At 59.8% G+C, this 21277-nt stretch overlaps 1 protein-coding gene across 4 annotated transcripts in view; it reads left to right on the plus strand.

The window, feature by feature from the left end:
* SLC8A2 (solute carrier family 8 member A2) overlaps positions 1-20607 on the plus strand; it is a 29192-nt gene extending 8585 nt beyond the window's left edge. For all 4 annotated transcript variants that reach the window (XM_081273971.1, XM_081273973.1, XM_081273972.1 and 1 more), the window contains 8 exons: positions 146-810; positions 6766-7188; positions 11150-11253; positions 11396-11413; positions 13143-13267; positions 13527-13626; positions 16283-16561; positions 18881-20607. In XM_081273971.1, the coding sequence (XP_081130097.1) occupies positions 146-810; positions 6766-7188; positions 11150-11253; positions 11396-11413; positions 13143-13267; positions 13527-13626; positions 16283-16561; positions 18881-19257 (2091 nt within the window). In that variant the 3' untranslated portion in view covers positions 19258-20607. The remainder of the gene's footprint in view (positions 1-145; positions 811-6765; positions 7189-11149; positions 11254-11395; positions 11414-13142; positions 13268-13526; positions 13627-16282; positions 16562-18880) is intronic.
* The last annotated feature ends 670 nt before the right edge of the window (positions 20608-21277 follow it).

The raw sequence follows: 21277 nt of genomic DNA on the forward strand, positions 1-21277 counted from the left end.
GGGTGGCTGGGTGGATGGGAGAGGAGGGGCGCAGAGGTGGGGCGCACAGCCACATGAGCTGCAGCTTAGAGACACACGGGCTCCTGCGCAGTGCGTCCCCCTGCCGGCGCGGAGGTCGCGCGTCCTGACACCCGGCTTCCCGCAGGTGTGGGAGGCACTGCTGACCCTGATCTTCTTCCCGGTGTGCGTGGTGTTCGCCTGGATGGCCGACAAGCGGCTGCTGTTCTACAAGTACGTTTACAAGCGCTACCGCACTGACCCGCGCAGCGGCATCATCATTGGCGCTGAGGGCGACCCGCCCAAGAGCATCGAGCTGGACGGCACGTTTGTGGGCAGCGAGGCACCAGGCGAGCTGGGCGGCCTGGGCCCGGGCCCTGCCGAGGCCCGCGAGCTGGACGCCAGCCGCCGTGAGGTCATCCAGATCCTCAAGGACCTCAAGCAGAAGCACCCGGACAAGGACCTGGAGCAGCTGGTGGGCATCGCCAACTACTACGCTCTACTGCACCAGCAGAAGAGCCGCGCCTTCTACCGCATCCAGGCCACGCGGCTGATGACCGGCGCGGGCAATGTGCTACGGCGACATGCGGCCGACGCCTCACGCAGAGCCACCCCCGCTGATGGCCCTGGAGAGGATGAGGATGACGGCGCCAGCCGCATCTTCTTCGAGCCCAGCCTGTACCACTGCCTGGAGAACTGTGGCTCCGTGCTGCTGTCGGTCACCTGCCAGGGTGGCGAGGGCAACAGCACCTTCTACGTGGACTACCGCACGGAGGACGGCTCAGCCAAGGCGGGCTCCGACTACGAGTACAGGTGGGTCCCCGGCCAGGCTGCCACCCCCTGCTGCTTCGCAGGCGGCTGTCCACAGGGTGATCGCTGCCCCAGCTGCAGCCTGCGGCTGGGCCTCAGGACCCATCCCTTGCTATGGGTGACCTGTGGTGTTGGTTCATTTTTTTTTTTGGTACCAGGGACTGAACCCAGGGGCACATAACCACTGAGCCATGTCCTTTATTTTTTAGAGACTGGGTCTTGCTATGTTGCTCAGGGTCTTGCTAAGGTTCTGAGGCTGGCTTTGCAATCCTGTCTGGGACTCCTGAGCTGCTGGGAGTGTAGGCATGTGCCACTGTGCCCAGCTCATTTACTCTTTTTTTTTTTTTTTTTTTTTTTTAATTTTGGGACAGTCCCCAGGTTGCCCAGGCTGGCCAGGGACTTGCAGTCCTGTCTCAACCTCCCAAGTTGCTGGGGTTACAGGCATGTGCCGTGGGGTCCAGCTCTCACCCACTGGTCCTTGAGAACATTCCTTGTGTCAGACACTGGGCCAGGCACGTGGCACACAGCGCTGTGGCACACAGTGCTGGGCCACACAGCTGGCTGCAGGCAGACTGCCCCTCTGCTGTTCCTTGTCCACCTGTGGGCTCTGGGCCTGACACCTGCTGTGCTCCTTGTTACAGTGCTGATGAATGTTCTGTCACTCAGAGGAACCAACCCTCCCTGATGCTTGGAGTAACTGATTTGCGAGTGGGGTGTCCCCCTGTGCCAGCCGCTGTTCTGGATGCCATGCTGAAGGCAGTGCCCCAGCCGACGGCAGCCATGCCCGGCTGCCACTCCAACACACAAGAGTTATGTGAGGCTCTTGCTGTAGGCCTTGACCTTTGAACCATGGCAGCTCTGTCACCTGCTCGGTCTCCTATGGGGAGACCTCCTCCTGTATTCTAGTAATAAGTCACATTTATAGGGAGCCTACTGTGTGCCAGACCTGTTCCAGGCATTTATACAGAACAGTGTGCAGGGCAAGGCTCCCGCCACCTGCACCTCCTGTGTGGGGGCCTGGCTGTTTGAATTTCTGTAGTTTCACTGTCTGTCTTGTATCTAGGAGGGTAAGTGCCTGTGCACACGCAGAGCAGCCATCGCGTGCCTGATTGGAAGACAGAGTCCTGTCCTCTCACGGGTCCCCTGTGTCGTTCACTGCTTCCTGTGTCAGAACTGTGCGATTTCAGCTGTTGTGGCTTTGGTGTCTGTTTCACGACTTGGCTCATCTAGTCCCCCCGGCCCCGCCATGTACAGTGACCCTCAGCTGGTCTGCGGCAGAGGCAATCCTCGGTGCACCTGTCACAGTGCGTGAACGTGGTGGGGAATCTCTCACCCCAGCCCCCCTCCCACGGTCATAACTCATCCACAGCCTTCAGTCTTATCACAGCCTGGTGCGCGGCTGTCCCCACAGTCTGACAGGATTACCCTTTAGTGGGCACTTGCCATGTGCCAGGCACCGCCCCAGGCTTTCAGCTCACATGGTAGCTTGGAGGGGCAGGCTCGGGCTTTGCGCTGCCCCTGTTCTGCAGCTGTCTGATGTGGCGTTCACGCAGCTCCATTTTAACCCTGTGGCTCCAGCATAGGTAGATCGAGCAGCCCACCGCACCTGCCTGAATGCAGGTGCTCACTGAGCACCTACTGTGTACCAATGGGCACACCACTGTGAACAGGACGGCAGAGTCCTTGCACTCCAGTTGCAAAAATGACGTCCGTGACCCCACACGTCAGAAGGTGCCTGTAGTAAATGTCCGCTGCACGGTGACTAGGGGGAGCAGAGGGAGATGGTTGGCACGCCCCATCCTTGATCTCCACAGTCAGTGCCTCTCTCCTTAGCCCTCTTCCTGTGGGCCTGGGAGAGCCCCTCATCCAAGAGTTCCTGCTGAGCACCTGCTGTGTGCTTGGTGCATTTGTGGGGACCCCACATCACACAATAAACGACGGCACCGAGGTCCCAGCTCGTTCGCGGCGGCAGATCCTTCCTGTGTCTGGTTCCCGCAGCTGTGCCCTCTCGAGACTCAGGGCTTCGCGAAGGGCTTTGTTGGTCCAAGTCGAGCCTTTGCCATGTGTTTACTCTGCCACTGGTGGTGACCATCACAGTGAAAAAACCCAGGACGCCCCGTCCAGGTGGAGCCCGGAAGCTCCTGGGAGACCCTGGGAAGCCAGCACTGCTGACGTAAAAGTGCCAGGAGCGGAAAGAGCCGTGCCAGTCGGCAGGGCGCACAGGGGCTGGCGCGGGGCTTCCCACAGGGGCTGCACCTGTCCGTCACGGTGCCAGGGCCTCCCTGGGCTGCACTCACCGGCCCCTCCACCCTCCTCTCCCTGATGCTGGGTTCTCTTCTCGACGGGTTTCTAGGTCCAACACTGGGCCTCAGCAGGACCTTCAGCCACCCAGTCCCCTCTGGCTGTCACTTCCCACCTTCACGGCTCTATGGACACTTGTAGGTCTTGCCCTCTGCTCAGCCAGCCAGGGTCCCACGTCCACCCACTTCCCTCCCCCAGCCCCTGCCTGAGCAGGCCGACTCCTCACGGGCCTTTGTTCCAACATCCGTGGCAGGGGATCCCTTTGCCACCTGTGACCTCCTCCTCCAGCCTCCCCACCGTCCCCTAGTTGGGGAAACTGCATTCACTGCGATGGGACTTGCTTTGGTCTCTCCCTCCACTCTTCCCCTGCTGTCCACACCCGGGTCTGCACTGCCCCCAGGTAAAGCCTGAGTCTTGGTGGAAGGAAGTGCGTCCAGGTGTTCCTTGCAGGAAGCAGAGGCCACTTTCTCACCTGCAAAGGACTTTACCTCCAACATGTTGGAAGTAAGAGAGCAAAGGGTTGAGGATGTGGCTCAGTGACAGAGTACATATAGAGTGCTCGAGGCCTGGGTTCCATCTCCAGCACTGCACAGAGTTAAGTTCCTTGGGCAAAGCTCTGCCTTTGTTTGGGGAAATAGGGCTCCTGAATTCAGTTGTTGAAGTTGTACACTGTGCAAGGACACTGTATCTGAGGATGCTGTATTCGTGGTGGACATTGTAGATGTGTATGTCTACTTGAACAATTTCCTGAGTCATGGAAATAAGTGTCAACAAAAAGAGAGACTTTTTCTAATTTTCACACAGGTACCACATGGGGAAGGGGTGGCCCTGTGGGCCTGTTTCTCCAAATGAAACCTGATCTCTGAAACCCCCAAATAACATGATTATTCTAACAGATTTAAGGCTCTATAATCCTAATACACTAAATGTCCAAAGTTCTGAGACTCTAGGATTCTAACATTTTGGCATTCTAAACCACACCCCAGCTGTCTGGTTTGACAGCTTTGGGGTTTTTGCCTTCTTGGATTCTGTGACCAGTGGTGGGATAGGATTCCTTTACATCTAGCTTTCTGTGATTCTGATACCGGGCTTCTGTGTTATTTTTCTTCTTTTTACCGCTGAGCCACATCCCCAGCCCTTTTTATTTTTATTTGAGACAGGGTCTCACTAAAATTGCTTAGGGCCTCACTAAGTGGCTGAGGCTGGCCTTGAACTCATGATCCTTCTGCTGCAGCCTCCTGGGTCACTGGGATCACAGGTGTGCACCACCACATCAGCCTTGAAATAATGATGTGGCACTCTATGAGAGCGAGCTGCAGACCCTTTACCCCTGAATCCTACAGCCTCAGAATAAGGCAGAACAGGAGGTATGGCTGCTGGTAGAGTGCTCGCCTGGGCTCGATCCCCAGTGCTGAGAGAGAGATGAAGAACGGACACGTTCTCCTGCGTGAGCGCGTCCTGATGATCACACTCGGGAAACTTAACTGCTGAATGGACGTGGTCCAGCCTCCAGCCCGTGACTGCGTTCACCAGCGTCCCCATGCCATCCCACGGCTGTGTTCTTCCATCTTCCCACTCCATCCATAACCACTGTGGCATTCGGCCGTCACGTCTGGTTGGTCTCCTCCAGTCTGGATGGGCTTCTGTGACTTGTGTCCCTGGCCCTTCTGAAGATGATCGGCAGTTGCTAGAACAGCCCTTGGTTGAGTCTGTCCCACGTCTGCTCACGGTTAGACTCAGCTGGGCATCTCTGGCCGAAGTGCATGGAAAGGTGCTGTGTCCTCCCCGGTACACTGTCTCAGGAGGCACATGTCACCTGCTTGTCCTTCACTGGGGTTCTTCAGTTTAACTGTTTGGCAAAGCTGATGCTAAATTCGCCACATTCTGCTATTTGAATTTCTAACATTCTGGGGATTTAGAGTCCTAAGATTCAAGCATTAATTAATATGCATCTGTCACTTGCTAACTTCTGCGAGTGCTTCCACGGGGCCTGCAGGGGCCTCCCTGAGGTTAACTCTGTCCTCTGCACAAGGCTAGCAATTAGACCCTGTGATTAGCTCCATTTTATAGATAAGAAAACTGAGGCTGAGGGCGCAGATCAGTGGCTGTGACCATCACACAGCGGGCGGCTGGCAGCAGGTCAGCCCACCTGGCATGGAGCCACCATGGACAGCGAAGCCTGCTGCTTCCACAGCAGGAATCCCCTTGTCCCTCCACCCCAGGTCTTGCCACCTGCTTCTGCACCTCTGTCTCTTTGCCAGGACCTTGAGGTCCCTTGGTCCTTCCCACAGAACTGAGCTTCTCTTGAAGAACTGGAGCCCAGAGGCCCTTTATCACAAAGGTGGTGATGCCACAAGACCCCTCACCAGGCTCACAGCGCCTTCCAGTGTGACATGGAGCCCCTAGTGGCAGGCTGGAAGGGACTCCGGGGAAGTGACAGGTTTTGAGTCATGTCAATGTCTGCAGTTCTACCAGGAGGAGCCCCCTCCTCAGGCTGTCACTGCCTGCCCACCGCCAGAACCCAGGCCAGCTCCCGTCCCTCTCCAGTCAGAAGACTCCCATGGCTCTGCCTCACTCAAACCTGGCGTCCTCACCGAGACCCCACGAATCCATCCCGTCCCCTCTCTGCTGCAGCCCCTCTCGCTGTTTCTTGAAACCCAGCTCAGCTCCCGCCTCAGGACACGCGGCCCACCTGCTCGCCTTCCCTGGAGTCCTGCCCTGAATCCCCCGCAGCTCCCCCATCGCCTCCAGCTCTGCTCACAGGGGCTTCTCAGAAGCGCCCCCCCCCAGGACCCCTCCTTCTCCCCTCCCGATACTCACCCTCTGCTCAGCGGCACCCTGTCCCCGGGGCCTCACTCTCCAGGCTGCCCTGACGCAGCTGGGCCAGGCAGGGTGTCTGATCTGCTTTAGCTGCTCTTGCCCACGCTGAGACCAGGGCCTGGCACACAGCAGGTGCTCAGTTAGTGTGTGGTGAGTAAAAGAACAAGCGTGAAATTGCCACTGAGTGTGTACTTGTCGCTGCGGTGCAACTCTCCTGTGGGGCTGGGAGCCCCGTGAGGACAGGACCTGGTCATGGCTATGTCCCCGGTGCCACTCAGCACAGGGCACAGCAGCTTGGGGAGTATCTGTGGGACAAATTGATGAAGCTGAGTTAAGGAATGTAGACTCTCTTGGGGACACGTGGAAACACAATAAGATTTTGTTTTGTTTATATCAGAGGAGTGACAAGGCGGTCCCACGGTCCCTAAATCCCTGCTTCTCAGAGTATGGCCAACAGTACCAAACCATCCACACCCTCTGAAGCCCCTGAGAGATTCAGAACCCAGAAGCCCAGGCAGGAGCTTCTGAACCAGAATTACAGTTTAGGAGACCAGGGCATCCACAGGCACCCCGAGGTTCAGGAAGCGGCTGGAGAGCTCCCCCTGTCTCAGCTCTGGGATTTCCCATGTTGCCCACAGCTTGCCCAGAACACCTCCTTCTGGGTTAGGTCGTCTCCCCGGAAGCCTGCCCTGATCTGTCCCTCAAGACCTCCAGGTGGGAGAGACGCACTCGGTCTTGCTCCCCTGCTCCGCCGCCCCTCCTGCAGGAAGCCCACCCCGAACCCCCCTACAACACGCTGTTGACCAAGCTCTTCCCTCTCGCCCCTCCCGGCCGCAGCGAGGGCACGCTGGTGTTCAAGCCAGGCGAGACGCAGAAGGAGCTGCGCATCGGCATCATCGACGACGACATCTTCGAGGAGGACGAACACTTCTTCGTGCGGCTGCTGAACCTGCGCGTGGGCGACGCGCAGGGCATGTTCGAGCCTGACGGTGGGGGGCGGCCCAAGGGGCGACTAGTGTCGCCGCTGCTGGCCACCGTCACCATCCTGGACGACGACCACGCGGGCATCTTCTCCTTCCAGGACCGCCTGCTGCACGTGAGCGAGTGCATGGGCACCGTGGACGTGCGCGTCGTGCGCAGCTCTGGCGCGCGTGGCACTGTGCGCCTCCCCTACCGCACGGTGGACGGCACGGCGCGTGGCGGCGGCGTGCACTATGAGGACGCCTGCGGTGAACTTGAGTTCGGCGACGACGAGACTATGTGAGTGCGTTGGTCCGTGGCAGGTATCCCAGGCCAGGCGCGAGTGGATGGGGAAATGGCGGGAGAAATGGACTTGGCTGGGGGGAAGGGCGTGGCTGTGGGGGCGGGGCGGGGCCTGGGTGGGGGGGCCTGGGAGATGGACTTGGGGGAAAGGGCGGGCCTGGTTGTAGGGGCAGGAGGGGACCTTGGGCTTGGGCAGGACCTCGGGAGGGGTGGGGCCTGGGGAAGGGGCGGGGCTGCGGAGATGAGGTGGGGTCTCGGGCTGTGATGGGCGGGGCGTGACTGAGATGAAGGACAGGGTTTGGCCCAGAGAACTGTCTAGGGTCCAGCCACAACAGGGACCAGGGGTGGTAGAGTGACAAGGGTGGACAGGTGAGGAGAAACTGGAGAGCCGGAGAGGGTGTGGCGAAGGTGGTGGTAGCTGGAGGAGACGCAGTGTGGCCATCCAGGGGATGAAGGCAGGGCCCTATGGAGCCGGGTCGCTGTCGGTGGAGACGGAGCGGGGGCTGAAGAGGATGTGAGGTCCCCGTGGGAACTAGAGGAAATAGTTGTGGGCTGCGGGAAAAGGTGGCCCCAAGGGACGGCAGGGGCCTGGGGAGGCGGGGCTCGTGGGCGAGAGCAGCAACGTGGAGAAGTGAGAGGCCTACGGGCAGGAGTGGGGGCCCTGGAGGAAGGGCCGGGAGGCTGGGGGCCTGGAGGGCTGGGTCTGGGAGGCGGCTGGGGGCGGAGACGCACGGGCCGCGGGTGGAAGCAGGACACGCATTGATGCAGAGCCCTGTAGACAGACAGACCCAAGCTAGAGAGCAGCGGCTGCCTTGTCGTGCCCAGGCCCCCTGGCCGCGCCCCCTCACATTGAGGCCCGAGTCTCTCCTGAGGTCCTGCAGCCTTACCTCCCCCACCAGCCAGCCGGGAGCAGCCGCACCTCCCGCTCCTTTGCCTTCGCCTCCGCCCCCGCACGCCCGGCTGTCTCCCTCCTGCACGCCGCCCACGCGCCTCCCGTCTGTGGAGCCCCCACCGTGCCTCTCCCTCCTCCTCCCGGCCTCCGTGCCTCCGCCTCGGACTGCGCTTGTCTCTCATCTCTCCCTTTGCATCTCTGCATCTCGGGCTTCCCAGGAGCGCTTGCCCTCTCTGGGTCTCTGGGCTTAGTTAATCCCTGGCTTTGTGGGGAGTATCTGGTTCCCTGTTTCTTGACACAGACTCTCCATACCTCTTCGCTGTCTCTGGCTGTTTCTGTCTTGCTGGGAACTTGGGTTGGGGGTTTCTGGGAGCGTCGTTTCAGCCCCATCTCACATCCCAAATGGAAAGGAAATGGGGGGAGTTGTTTCTGCTGTTTTGGTCCTTCCTGAAGTCTAACCTGCTTTCCTCCTCTATGGGCCCTTTCCTCCCCCACAGGCTTCCCCAGGCTGGGACACCCTGTGTCCCCCACCCCCGCCCAAGTTTCCAGCTGTGGCTTCAAGAAACAGAGAACAGGAGGCTAATTAGCGTTTAGGGAAACACATGCTTCCTCTGATGGGCAGGCGCTAATTAGAAGCACTTTGAAGCAGCCAGGCTGGAGGGGAGGCCCAGGCAGGATCAACAGAGCGGGAGGCAGGAAGAGAAGGAGGCAGACAGAGGAGACCCTGAGGAGGAAACAGGGAGGACAGAGGCAGCATGCTGCATGCCCGGGAGAGTCAGAGAGAGACCAGGGAGGAGGAACTAAGTGGTGGCAAGGGCTGGGGAGTGAGGAGGCAGGCAGACACTGAGGCAGAGGAAACGGAGAGATGCAGGGAGATAAAGACAACATGGAGACTGCTATCCAGGGAGGGGGAGATGCCCATGTTCTAGAGAAAAGAGAGTACTGGAGTCAACAAGAGAGGAGGGGCCAGGATGAGAGGGACCAGTGATGGGGGGGATTTCTGTGAAGCAAAGGGGTCAGGGTGGGGAGGAAGGCTGCCTCCTTAGATTTCAGGAAGTCCTTCCCTTGCCTAGCTAGAGTCTCTCTTGCTGTCCTTTGACAGTTGGGTTTCTCCTCCTTCTGGGTCCCCTTATGGCATGCCTGCTAGAACACCAGTTGATGTGCATGTCACTGGGCGTCAGTCATTGTGTGTCAGTGGATCACAGTGTGTCTGAGAGTGCGTGATGGAGATGTGTGTGTGTGTCACCATGTCAGCATGTCACCATGTCAGTGATTGTCACGGGTGACAACCTGTCAAGAGTGAGGATGTTTTCCTGGGAGATCCATGTTTCAGCACCATGGACAGCACCTGGCCCACTCCCAAGGTCCCAGGGTTGCCATTTCTTCTGACCCATAGGAAAATTTAAATCTCCCCAAACCAGGAAGGTGGACCCCGGCGTGTGTCCCCTGTGACTGTAACCCCAGCAACTTGAGAGGCTGAGAAAGGAGGATCCCAGGTTCGAGGCCAGCATGGGTTACGTAACAAGAGCCTTTCTCAGGGCTGGGGAGTAGCCCCGTGGTGGGGCACCCCCAGGTTCATCCCCAGCACCCCACACAAGCAGATGCAAGAGAAGGGAAGATGGCGGGGGGGGAGCTGACAGGATTGGAGCAGGAAGGGGGTGGAGACCAGAGTGCAGAGACACGGCACAGAGAAGGGGACCTCGGGAGCCTCGGTGGTACCACAGCGAGGCCTCAGGTTGGCGCTGGCCGCGGGGGTGTCCTGCTAACTAACAGGCAGCTGGCCTGTGGATCTCGCCACACATCGGGAATGGCAGGGGGTGCTGGCGGGGCGTGGGCGGTGTGACTGGCTGTGCTTCCTCTCTGGGGACGGCGGGGGCTGGGTGTTTGTGTTGCTGGGTGCTGGGCCAGGCCTTGTGGGGCTACAGGTGCCACAGCTGAGAGAGTTGTAATGGCCGAGCTGCGGAATTCTGGGATTGTGGGTCCTTGTGATTGTGGGGGGAAGAGGTGAGTTGTGTACCCTGAAGGGAACGGTAACATCCCCAGCCTTACCTGGTTCCCATGGGAGCAGAGGCAGAGCCAACCGAGTAGCCCTTGGGTGACCCTCGGGGGGTGGCCAGGAGGGGAGCAGGAAGCTGAGGCTGGTCTGCACGGAGGGACTGAGTTAGCAGGGTGTCCACGGAGGACGTGCCCGTGCAGGTGCCGGGTGCAGCAGAGACCGAGGCAGGTCACCTGGTGGAGCTTCCATGTTAAAGCAAGGAGACAGACTGCAAGCAAACTAAATCAGTGTGTCGCAGGGTATGTTAGGAAGTGACGTGGAGACCAGGGCAGAGCTCTGTGAGGGCCCGGGGCCCTGGGCAGGGACAGCGAGGGGTGTCAGCACTAGGGTGGTGGGAGGGGGCTTCATGGAGAGGGTGAAGTCTGAGCGGAACGCTGCAGGGAGGAGGCGTGACTTGGCAAGCGCGTTCTGTCTGGGGAGCCAGAGCCCGGCCAGGAGTGGCCTGCCGCGGGGAGGTGGAGTGGAACGGCCAGAGAGGAGGCGGCCGGCCTCATGGAGTCGAGTGGACATTCGAGACTTTGGTTTTATTCTGAATGAGTCGGGGGCCAGGCACACATTTGAGCAGAGGAGGGACCCCATCTGACCAGGGTTTTGCTGGGATCCCTGTGGCTGTGTTGAGCACTTGGTCTGTGGGTGGTGGCACCGAGGCACAGGCTTATGTAGGAGGGGAGTGCAGCATCCAGGTGGGCAGCGATGGCGGCTGGGCAGCAGTGGAGGAGAGGGCCACCCAAGCCTCGAGGAGGGGCTGGGACTCAAGGTTTTGAGGGAGAAAAGTTCAAGTTGGTCTCCTCGGCAACTCAGATTGTCTGAGATTGTCTGGCTTGGTTTCCCCCTCGGTGCCTGGGTGTGACTCCAGCAAATGGGCACAACAGCAAGTCCCCTCCTGGGCACGTGAGGGCTAAAGGAGGCGGTGGCCTGGGATGCAGGAGCTGCCCAGGCGAGCGGCGGGCTGGGAGGAGGCTGCGGGGCCTGGGAGGGCTTGACGCTGGTGTCCCGCCTCGTGCTGCCAGGAAGACCCTGCAGGTGAAGATCGTGGACGACGAAGAGTACGAGAAGAAGGACAACTTCTTCATCGAGCTGGGCCAGCCCCAGTGGCTTAAGCGAGGGATTTCAGGTGAGAGGGATGCGCGGGCTATGGGAGAAGCAGGGTCCAGGGCTGGGGGGTCCTTGGGCTCACCTGCGGGCGCCCTTCAGCTGTGAACCCAAGCTCCACGGGGACGTGGTCTCACTGTCTCCCTGTCTCTGTCTCTCCCCAGCTCTGCTACTCAACCAAGGTGAGTCGGGCGCCCCGGGCCTGAGCGGGGAGGGGCCTCTGGGGGGCCTGTGGGGGGGTGGGGACCCAAGGTGGGGTCCAAGGCGGCTGCAGGTGAGCTGGGGTTGGACTGGGGCTGGGTGAGGGCTGGGGCCACACACTGGGCCCCCCTCAGCTGGGGTTAGCGGCGGGGGTGTGGAGGTCAGATTTGTATTCGTGGTCAGGTTGGGGAGAAGGCATAGAACCCGATCCGGCCCTGCTGGGGTAGGGGGAGTCAGGTTTGGGATGGCCAGGACCGGGTGGAGTGGAGACCTGAGAGCAGTGTCCAGCTGGATCAAGGTGAGAGGCCAGCCAGAGGCGGCCTCCAGGGCCTGTGTTGGGATTAGATTAGAGCTGGGTCCAACTTACACCAAGCTGCAGCCCAAGTCCCATGTGAGTCCTCAAGGCTGAGGGGTTGGGGTTAGACACAGGTCAGCGTCACAGACGGGCTGAGAGTTGGGCTAGGGTCAGTGGCCTGGAGATAGCAGTAGTCGCCTTGGAGTGAGGACCAGAGTTGGGCCTGTGGGTACACGGCAGAGTGGGTAACAGGAGCCTCTGTAAGGGAAAGCTCATCCCAGAACTCGACCCCACGTCACTGTGTCTTGCCCAGGCAGTTTTGTGAGTGTGCCTGGTTGACGGGTGGCCATCTCCTTCCATCCTGTGCCTTTGCCACACCGGAGCCCTCTGCTTCCTGCTGGATGACAGGGCAGGAGAGTTTGGAGGCCCAACTGGGAGGTTTTCAAAGGCCAATTGTCCATTGCTTATGCCCTCATCCTATTGGCTGCCCCTTGGTCACATGACTGTACCTAGCTGCAAGGAAGGCTGGGAAATGTAGTTCAGCTCTTTCCTCAGTGGAGAACTGTCTCTGCCAGGTGGTCACATTCTTTATTAGTGGTTTGGGGATCACGTATGGTGCTGGAGTTAGGTCAGGGGTTGGATTTGGGATTTTTCTGGGGGGTACCAATGGGCTAGGTGACGGGCAATGTTGGAGTTGGGATGGGGTTAGGGAGAGGGTTGGGTTGAGGTCAGATCTGGGGTTGTGGGTTGGGGTTTAAAGTCAGGGTTGTGACAAAAGACTCACATGTGGGGCCACAGTTAGAATCAGACTTGCAGGTGGGGACCAGAGCTGGGGTTGGCTTGGTGTGGGCTTGTGGTAAAGGGCCTCAGACCCAGGGCTTAGGGTGAGTTTGGACCCAAGATTTTACCAAAATCAGGCATCTTCCTGTTTCCTCCCACCTAAGACACTCTCTAGGGTGTCCCCAGAGCCTGACTGTAGAGACCAGGCTGCCTCCCCAGGGGTGGTGATGACGGCGATGTTGGTGATGATAGGAAAGGAAATGCCACTTATTGAGTAGCTTTTGCACGTCAGGCACTGTGCAAGCTCTACACATGAATTAAATCGCTTAATTCTCACAACCATCCTATCAGGTAGGTGTTCATATCTATTTTACAGATATGAAAACTGAGGCACAGGGAGGCAGAGGCACTGCCCAAGCTCACACAGCCTCCATGCTATGAACCCCAGAGCCTAGCAGCTGAACCTCATGGGTTTTAACACCAAGGGAATTCATGGAGGGAACTGGGAGGGATCACCAAAGAGGCTTCCCAGAGAGCAGAGAGCTTTTCTCTACTGAAGGGAACAGGTAGTCAAAGCATCAAAGGCCACTTAGGCAGGCCTCCTGGGAGTCTTATCCCAGTCCCTCATGCTGCAGGGGATGGGGACAGGAAGCTGACAGCCGAGGAGGAGGAGGCCCGGAGGATAGCAGAGATGGGCAAGCCAGTGCTGGGGGAGAACTGCCGGCTGGAGGTCATCATCGAGGAGTCCTACGACTTCAAGGTGACTTGCTGGGGCCTCACCGTCCTGGAGTCTGGCCTGGGTCACTTCCTTGGGGAAGGTCCAGAGAGGGAGGAGCCACAGCCGGGCTCCAAGGCAGTGTCAGCACCACGGACAGCACCCCGCTTGTTAGTCCAACTGGGCTGTGGGGGGCCGTGGAGGACAGGACTGGGAGCATGGGGGAGTCGCCAGTCCCTCTGCCCCCCACAGAGCCACCCGGTGCTCCTGGGCAGTGATGGCTCTCCCGCCCTCTCGTCCCCAGAACACAGTGGATAAGCTCATCAAGAAGACAAACCTGGCCTTGGTGATTGGGACCCACTCCTGGAGGGAGCAGTTTTTGGAGGCCGTCACAGTGAGCGCAGGTAAGTGGAGAGGAAGGGAGGAAGGGGGTGCAGAGACGGAGTGGGGGAGAAATAGCAGATGGAGAGAGGGACAGGGACAGAGGGACATGACAGGAATTGGCCCCAGAGAGGCAGACAGAGAGAAATCAGAGAGGTCCAGAGAGACAGAACAGGAGAGACAGACACAGATGCTCACCGGAAACCAGAGAAGGTGGGAGACGGAAGCGTGAGACAGAGGGCCCTGGAGTCCCAGGGGGAGACACAAACAGGACAGAGGTGGAGAAGGCTGTGGCAGAGGCTGGCTGGTCAGGGTTTGGCTTTGGGCCCAGGGGACTCATGGCGGCCTGCACTTTCTCCTGGTGGTGAGCATCAGGCAGCCGGGTGGTAGGGACAGGGGAAATGGTGTGGCCCCCCCAGACAGAGCCTGGGCTCCCCGTTGCTATGGAGACAGTCACTAGGCTCCCATCTCTCCCACCTGCACCTGCCCACCCTCCTCAAGCCTCACATGGACCCGCAGCGCCCCCGTGTGGCCGTAGACAGAACGGCATGTGGGTCCACAGAGAGGTGCTGGGGCTGGCCCTCTGCCATGCAGATGGGGAGGATCTCTGTCTGGCAGCTGGAGGAGGATCTGGCCTGAGTCCCACAGGGTGTCCAGACAGGGGCCAGGGCCAGAGCTCAGGGCTCTGTCCTTTACACAGCTTCAGGTTTCCTTCAGGGAGACCCCAGCTGGTGGGGCCTGAAGCAGAGGAGCCAGGCTTTGGGAAGGGGAAGGCTGCGACCCAGGCCTAGAGACGCCACAGGCTGCAGACCTGCGGGACCATGGCCTCTCCCTCTGGAGTAGGCTTCTTTCAACACGTTCCCGAGGGTCCTCTGGGACATTGCTGGGGACACAGAAGGGGCCAAGACAGCCCTGGCCCTGTCCTCATGGAACTCACAGTCCAGTGAAGGAGACGGACGTGAGACACAGGGGAGCCCTGCCCCCAGAGGTCGGAGAAGCCCTCCCAGAGGAGGAGGCACCAAGCTGTGTTCAGATGGGAGAGAGCCCGCAGCGCAGCTCCCCAGGCAAGGCACAGCCTCGTGCAGAGGCCTAGACGTGGCAGGCGATGGCAGGTGGAGAGAGGTACCTGGTGCCGGGCATAAGGCAGATAGGGGATGCAGCTAGAGGTGGTCGAGTCTGGGTTGGAGGGCACTAGGGAGCCATGGCAGATTTTGGAACAGGGCAGGGAAAAGTGAGGCAGCACCCTGTTCCCAGAGCATGGCCCCCTGCTCTGGCCTCAGCTGTGTCTCCCGTGGTTTGGTCACAGATGAATTCAGCAGCAAACAGAGAACTCAACCACAAGTGGTGTAAGGCCACTGAAGATCACTTTTCTCATGAAAAAACCTGCAATGAATCGGTGTAGCAGCTCAGTGGCGTTGCTGAACATCTGGCTCCTTTGCTTTCCTTCCCTTTTTCAGATTTTCCTTGTGGTTGTAAAATGGCTGCTGTGCCACCAGATGTCAAGTTCCTATTCCAAGCAGGAAGAGAGAGGAAGCAGGAAGGGGCAGGGAGTCTGAGTTTCCATTTTACTTGAGGTTGCAGCAAAACTTCACTCCCTGAGACAGTGTGCAGAAAGACTGCACAGACCACTCAGTTAAGCTCTTACGAATTCAAGCATTGGTTTCTTTGACAGGCCAAGCAGCTGAGTAGACAGGACAGTAGGGAAGGGACCTGGGACCCCAGCACGGTCAGCTTCTCCCTGGCCCCCTCACCAGGCGTCTCTGCTCACTAGCACTTTGACATTTCTTGGAAACAGATGTAGAGAGCCCGCAGCCTGAACCTGGGAGGGGCTCTGTCACAGCTGACCCAGCTCCCACTTGGGTGGCACGCTCTGAGTGTCCACTCCAGGCTTGTGATAATGTTTGTGTCTTCCAGGTGTTCCTCCTGGGATGCACAGGCACATCACCGAATGCTTCTCGCTTTAGGATGAGGTCACCCAGACATTTCCCTTGTGCTTTTACATCACGCAAGTCACTGCAGGCCACAAGCAGTTCAAATTAGGTCACGCTAGGTGACATACTATAAAAACGAGGCTTCCTTTACAAAGCTAAAAATACAGCCACTCACAGCGCTCACATCAGAAACGCTTTCTAGAAACCCTGTTCATGTCTCACTGCCAGGCAAGGCAAGATGGCAACTGTTGCAAGGGATTCTGGGAAAGCATGTCTTTACATTGCTAGCTGCAAGGAATTCTGGGAAACAGAATTCTTATTTTTGTCTGAGGTCATGGTTTTTGCTAGCCTCAGGGGATTCTGGGAAGGTGACTAATTTTAGCTGGTGTGTGTCTCTTCTGCTGCAGGAGATTCTGGGAAAGTGAGTACTGTAGCTGAGAATGTGGCCACTTAGCTGCAGTGATTCTGAGGAGTGGATATTTTTAGCTAGAGATAGGGCCACCCTAGAGCAGGGGTCCTGGGAAGCTGGGTATTTGGGGCAGGGTCCATGTGGGATCCTGAGAAGTGAACATTTTGGCCCAGGCTCATGTGTCTCTGAGGGCAAGGGATTCTGGGAAGGTAGCTTTTCAGCTGTTGACCTGGCCGCCCTGGCTGCGGGCCCAGGGAAGCAGTGAGTTTGGTGAGGCTCACTGCGTGGAGGGGCGAGGCCGAGGGAGGCGAGTGTGCCCAGCGGGGTCTGTGCTCACAGGGGACGAGGAGGAGGAAGAGGACGGATCCCGGGAGGAGCGGCTGCCGTCCTGCTTCGACTACGTCATGCACTTCCTGACGGTGTTCTGGAAGGTGCTCTTCGCCTGCGTGCCCCCCACCGAGTACTGCCACGGCTGGGCCTGCTTCGGCGTCTGCATCCTGGTCATTGGCCTGCTCACCGCGCTCATCGGCGACCTGGCCTCGCACTTTGGCTGCACTGTGGGCCTCAAGGACTCTGTCAACGCTGTGGTCTTTGTGGCCCTGGGCACCTCCATCCCTGGTAACTCCCGAGCGAGCCCCTGGGGCAGGGCCACCCAGAGGGGCCCTGCAGAGATGAGGAGGGGTCCCTCAGAGCCCACCCTGAGTCCCTGAGAAACGGATTGGGGAATGATGGCAGCCAGGCAGGGTCCCTGGTGATGTGGGAAAGGCGTCCTCCCCAAAGCAAGCCGGCAGGACGTCCCGCAGAGCCGGGCGTGGGCAAGGGCAGGAGTGGCGTGGATTCCACAGAAAGGAGGCGGAGCTGGGGACTGAGGAGTCCCTGGTCTCCACAGAGGCTCCCTGGAAGCAGTTCAGTGGCTCCACAGGGGGAGGACACTAGTGTCCCCTCCCTCAGGGAGCCAGGCAGAAGGTGGCCCAGGAGCTGTGGGCCTGAAGGCAACCAGCTGGCCCCGGGTGGATCAGAGCAGAGGAGCAGAGGGCAGGAGGGGCCAGGGCCAGAGACCAGGGTGGACCTCGCCCACTTGGGGACGCGTCCCCACAGGAGCCACATCTCCTTCCCCTAAGGAAGGTCCCTCAGAAACAAGGTGACAAGACTGAAACTCTCCTGAGAGCAGGAACACTGGGGGCAGGGGCCTCACGCCCTTGTCGTCCATGTCCCTGAAGGCCCAGCGAGTGACCAGCGGGTGCCAGAGAGAGCAGGCAGCGGCTCTCCTAGGAAGCAGGCCCTGGAGCCCTGGAGCCAGGCAGCCCCAGAGAAAGGGGCCCGGAGCCCTAGAAACCAGGCATGCCCATGCACACCAGGCAGCAATTCCACAGGAAGATACAGGGATTCCCACAGAGTATGCAGTGGAGCCCACTCAGTGCAGCCTAGTCCCATAGAAGCAGACAACAAATTTGATAGGAAGTATGCAGTGGAGCCCACTCAATAAAGACAAGTCTCATAGAAGCAGGTAGTCCCACGGGAATAGGCAGTGAGTATCAGAGTATACAGTGGAGCCAATTGAATGCAGATGAGTCCAAGAGAGAAAGGAAATGGACATTACATAAAGTATGCATTGACTCCCACTAAATGTATACAATCCCAGAGAGGTATGCAGTGGAGGCCACTGAAGGCAGACAAGTCCCAAAAAAAGAAGTAGTGAGCTTCGAGGAGTGGAGGTACTGGGACCCGTGAGTCCCCACAAGCAGGGTGTGTCTGCCAGTGCTCATCATCCCCACAAAGAAAAGGCAGCGAGTTCCATGCAAGTATACAGTGGTGCCCACTGAATGCAGACAGGCCACATAGACGGTTCTGTCTCCAAGTGCAGGCGACCCACAGAAACCGCAGCAGGAGGCCCACTTCCAGTGGAGTCTCTGCCTCCTCTCGTGGACTCTGGCGGTCTCTGGGCCCGTGTCTTCCATGGGGCTCATTCGGTGGGCTCCATGAGCAGCTGTCCTGGGGACTCGCTGCCTCCTTTTATGGTAAAGGATGATGGCAGCGGGCTCCCTGCCCCCCCCCCCCAGGGGCCTCACTGCTCTTCCTACGAGGCTCGAGGCTCGTGTTTGGTGGGCTCCATGCCACACCTTGTTTTAAATCCAGGGGACAGGAGGGACCCAGGACCTCACAACCGCCTTGCCAGCGGGCTGTGGGGAGCATGCGCAGCCTGCCCAGCCCGCTTTCCCTAGGACCAGCGGAGTCGCTGCAGCCTTCAGACTCCTGCCTCCCTCTCGGTTTGTCTGCACTTAGTAGGCCCCGCGGCCTGCTAGGTAAGACTCATGGCCTCTTTCTGTGGGACTTGCGGAGCACACTGAATGTAGCAAGTCATATGGGAGGCGCTGTGTCCCTGAGGCTGGAAGTGGTGCCTAATGAGTGCAGACAGGCCCCACGGAGCTGGCAGTGAGTCCGGTGGAAGGTGCGCAGGGCACCCACTGATGGGAGGCCAGGGAAGGCAGCCCGCGGCCCTGCGAGACAGGAAGAGGAGCCCACTGAATGCAAACAGTTCCCAGGGAATGACCAGGGGTTCCATTCAAAGTAAGCAGGGAAGCCGGTCACCGCACCCTCCGATCCCAGCCACTTGGGACGCTGAGGCAAGGGCAGCCTCAGCAAGTTAGCGAGACCCCGTCTCAAGATGTAAAATAACGCGGGCTGGGATGTGGCTGGGGTCCAGGGCCCGGGTTCAGTCCCCAGGGCAGCTGGACAAGTGAGGGCAGGCAGGGGCGCCCTGGCAAGGCGACTGTGCCCTGGGGAGGGAGCCTCCAGGGACTTCGCCTCCGGGTCCTGGTCGGCTTCCAGCTGCGCCCGCCGAGGGCCCAGGGTAGGGGGGTCTGCTGGAAAGCAGGCGGCGGGGGGGGGGGGGGGGGCGGCGTGCTGGGCCCCTCCGACCGGGTCTCTGCCCCGCAGACACCTTCGCCAGCAAGGTGGCGGCGCTGCAGGACCAGTGTGCGGACGCGTCCATCGGCAACGTGACGGGCTCCAACGCCGTGAACGTCTTCCTGGGGCTGGGCGTGGCCTGGTCGGTGGCCGCCGTGTACTGGGCGGTGCAGGGCCGCCCCTTCGAGGTGCGCACGGGCACGCTGGCCTTCTCCGTCACGCTCTTCACCGTTTTCGCCTTCGTGGGCATCGCCGTGCTGCTCTACCGGCGCCGGCCGCACATCGGCGGCGAGCTGGGCGGCCCGCGCGGACCCAAGCTCGCCACCACCGCGCTCTTCCTGGGCCTCTGGTTCCTCTACATCCTCTTCGCCAGCCTCGAGGCTTACTGCCACATCCGGGGTTTCTAGGGCCCTGCCTCCGCGGGACTCGGCTGCACCTGCTCTCGGACCCTCGGTCTCCTTCTCCAGACTCAGCTTGAACGCTGGGACTCAGCTCCTTCCTCCGCCAAGACAGGGCCGCCGCCTCCTGGGATTCAGCTTCCCTTTTCCTGGGATCCCATTGCCCCCTGTCCTTTGTCCCCAGTGACTCAGGCCCCCCACCCCCCGAGTTCCCCTGCCTCCTCTGAGGAAAACCTCTGTGGTTACCCTAACTCCAGCCCACCCTGGTTACTTACACCCCCGGGGAAACGTCCACCTCGAGGCCCCTCCCATAGAACCACCCCAGTGACCATTCCTCCAGACAGCCCGGCGTCTCTTCCTCCCAGACGCCCAGCCTAACTGTCCCAGAGTCTCCCTTCCCCCAACGACACCCCCCTTCAGTGCCCAGAACTTGCCCTTCCCGGGAAGCCTTGGCGGTGCGGGTCCATCCCAGGAGGCCAGAGCGCAGCCCTTCCCCAGCCCTCAGGGAGCCCAGTCGGCCCAGGGGGGCAGGTGGGTGGGTGTGCTAGGGGGCTCCTCCCCGGGGCTGCGGGAGGACACTGACCCCCAGCCGGGGACGGAGGGAGAAGCCTGGTTTCCTCCCAGGGCTCCGGCTGGAGGAGGCACGTCTCCAACCCGCAACTTCTCACATTCCAGCGCCCTACTTGCCCTCCACTACCTCTGGGAGCCCAGCCACGCCTGGGAGGGAGGGGCCTGTGTGTGTATATAGTGTGTTTGGGGGAGGGGGGACTCGGGAGGGTGCATGTCTTGGGAAATGGGGTGACAGGCTTTCCGTTTCAGAGGGCAGCAGACTCCCTCAGCCTTGAGATCCGGCTTTGGGAAGGAGACTGGGGGTCAAAGGGATTCCAGCCCATCTCCCCTGACAATCTAGAAGGTTCATTTTGCCCTCAGTGCCAGCCAATTTGGGCAGGACCCTCGAAGAGGACCGAGGGTCCCAGAGGACCAATGCTACAAGCCAGCAAATGCTGCCACATCTCTGCCTGTTGGGGGGCGGGGTTGGTGTGGGTGGGAGGGTGGGGCCCAGGGTCTGGGTGGGCATTTTTAACTTTGGAGGTCACCCATCTGTTGGTAGCCTCCTGCATTTTCTTACTGTCCCAGTTTCCGGCCTAAAGGGCATACCTGGGATATGGGGAGTGCGGCCACTCCTTACGCCCCTAGGATGACCCTGCCACCCCATAACCTCGTGCTCCCCACGAGTTCTTCGCCTTCTGTCGTCCAGTTGTGCTAGTCTGCACACCCAGACCTCACCCACCCCTCCTCGCCCTCAGCTCATGAGCCCCCTTCACCGTTCTCTGTGATTCCGTAAAAGTTGCCATAAAATTTTGAAATTCTGCCTGAAAACGTCTTGCGGTGGGACGTTGGGATTCCAGAGGAGGGGGCGGATGAGGTGTTTGAGATGTGGGCAATTCTGATGTAGACCAGGTAATCTGGGCTTTTAGGGTCCCCAGTCCTCTGGGGGAGACACCGCGTCTACCCGCCAGCAGGAGGGCTGCTGCCATAGCCACGCCCACGCCCACGCCCACGGCTGGGGCTTCCACTGGCCACGCCCCATCCAACAACCCGCGCCTCATTAGCCACGCCCTGTTCATCAGCCCCAAACTCTTCAGTCCTGGGATCAGTAGGGAGAGGGACCCCGACTTGAGCCGAGGGCCGGGTGAGGGCTTCCTGATTAAAGCAGCTCTCAGCGTCCTGGGGTCAGGAGGGTGCGCGCGGGCAGAGGCACCGCCGGTGCAAAGGTGTGCAGAGCTTCGGGCGGTGGCTCCTCCAGAGACCTGCACGTTCGGGACAGTAGGAAATAAACCGGGTGGGCGGGCCGGTGAAGAGGACCCGTCCTAGGTGACGTTCCAGCAGGTCTTGCCATCGAAGAGCGAAGGGGACGCCCAGGGGGAGAGGCGGGCGGTGGCAGTTGGACCTCGAGGTCGGACGCTCCTCCTGCTCTCTGCGATGCCGAAGTTGGGAACCAGGTTGGCGCTGGAAGCGGGGAGGCTGA

The sequence above is a fragment of the Spermophilus citellus genome (genome assembly GCF_964194105.1).
Source record: "Spermophilus citellus genome assembly, chromosome: 18".
NCBI lineage: Eukaryota > Metazoa > Chordata > Mammalia > Rodentia > Sciuridae > Spermophilus > Spermophilus citellus.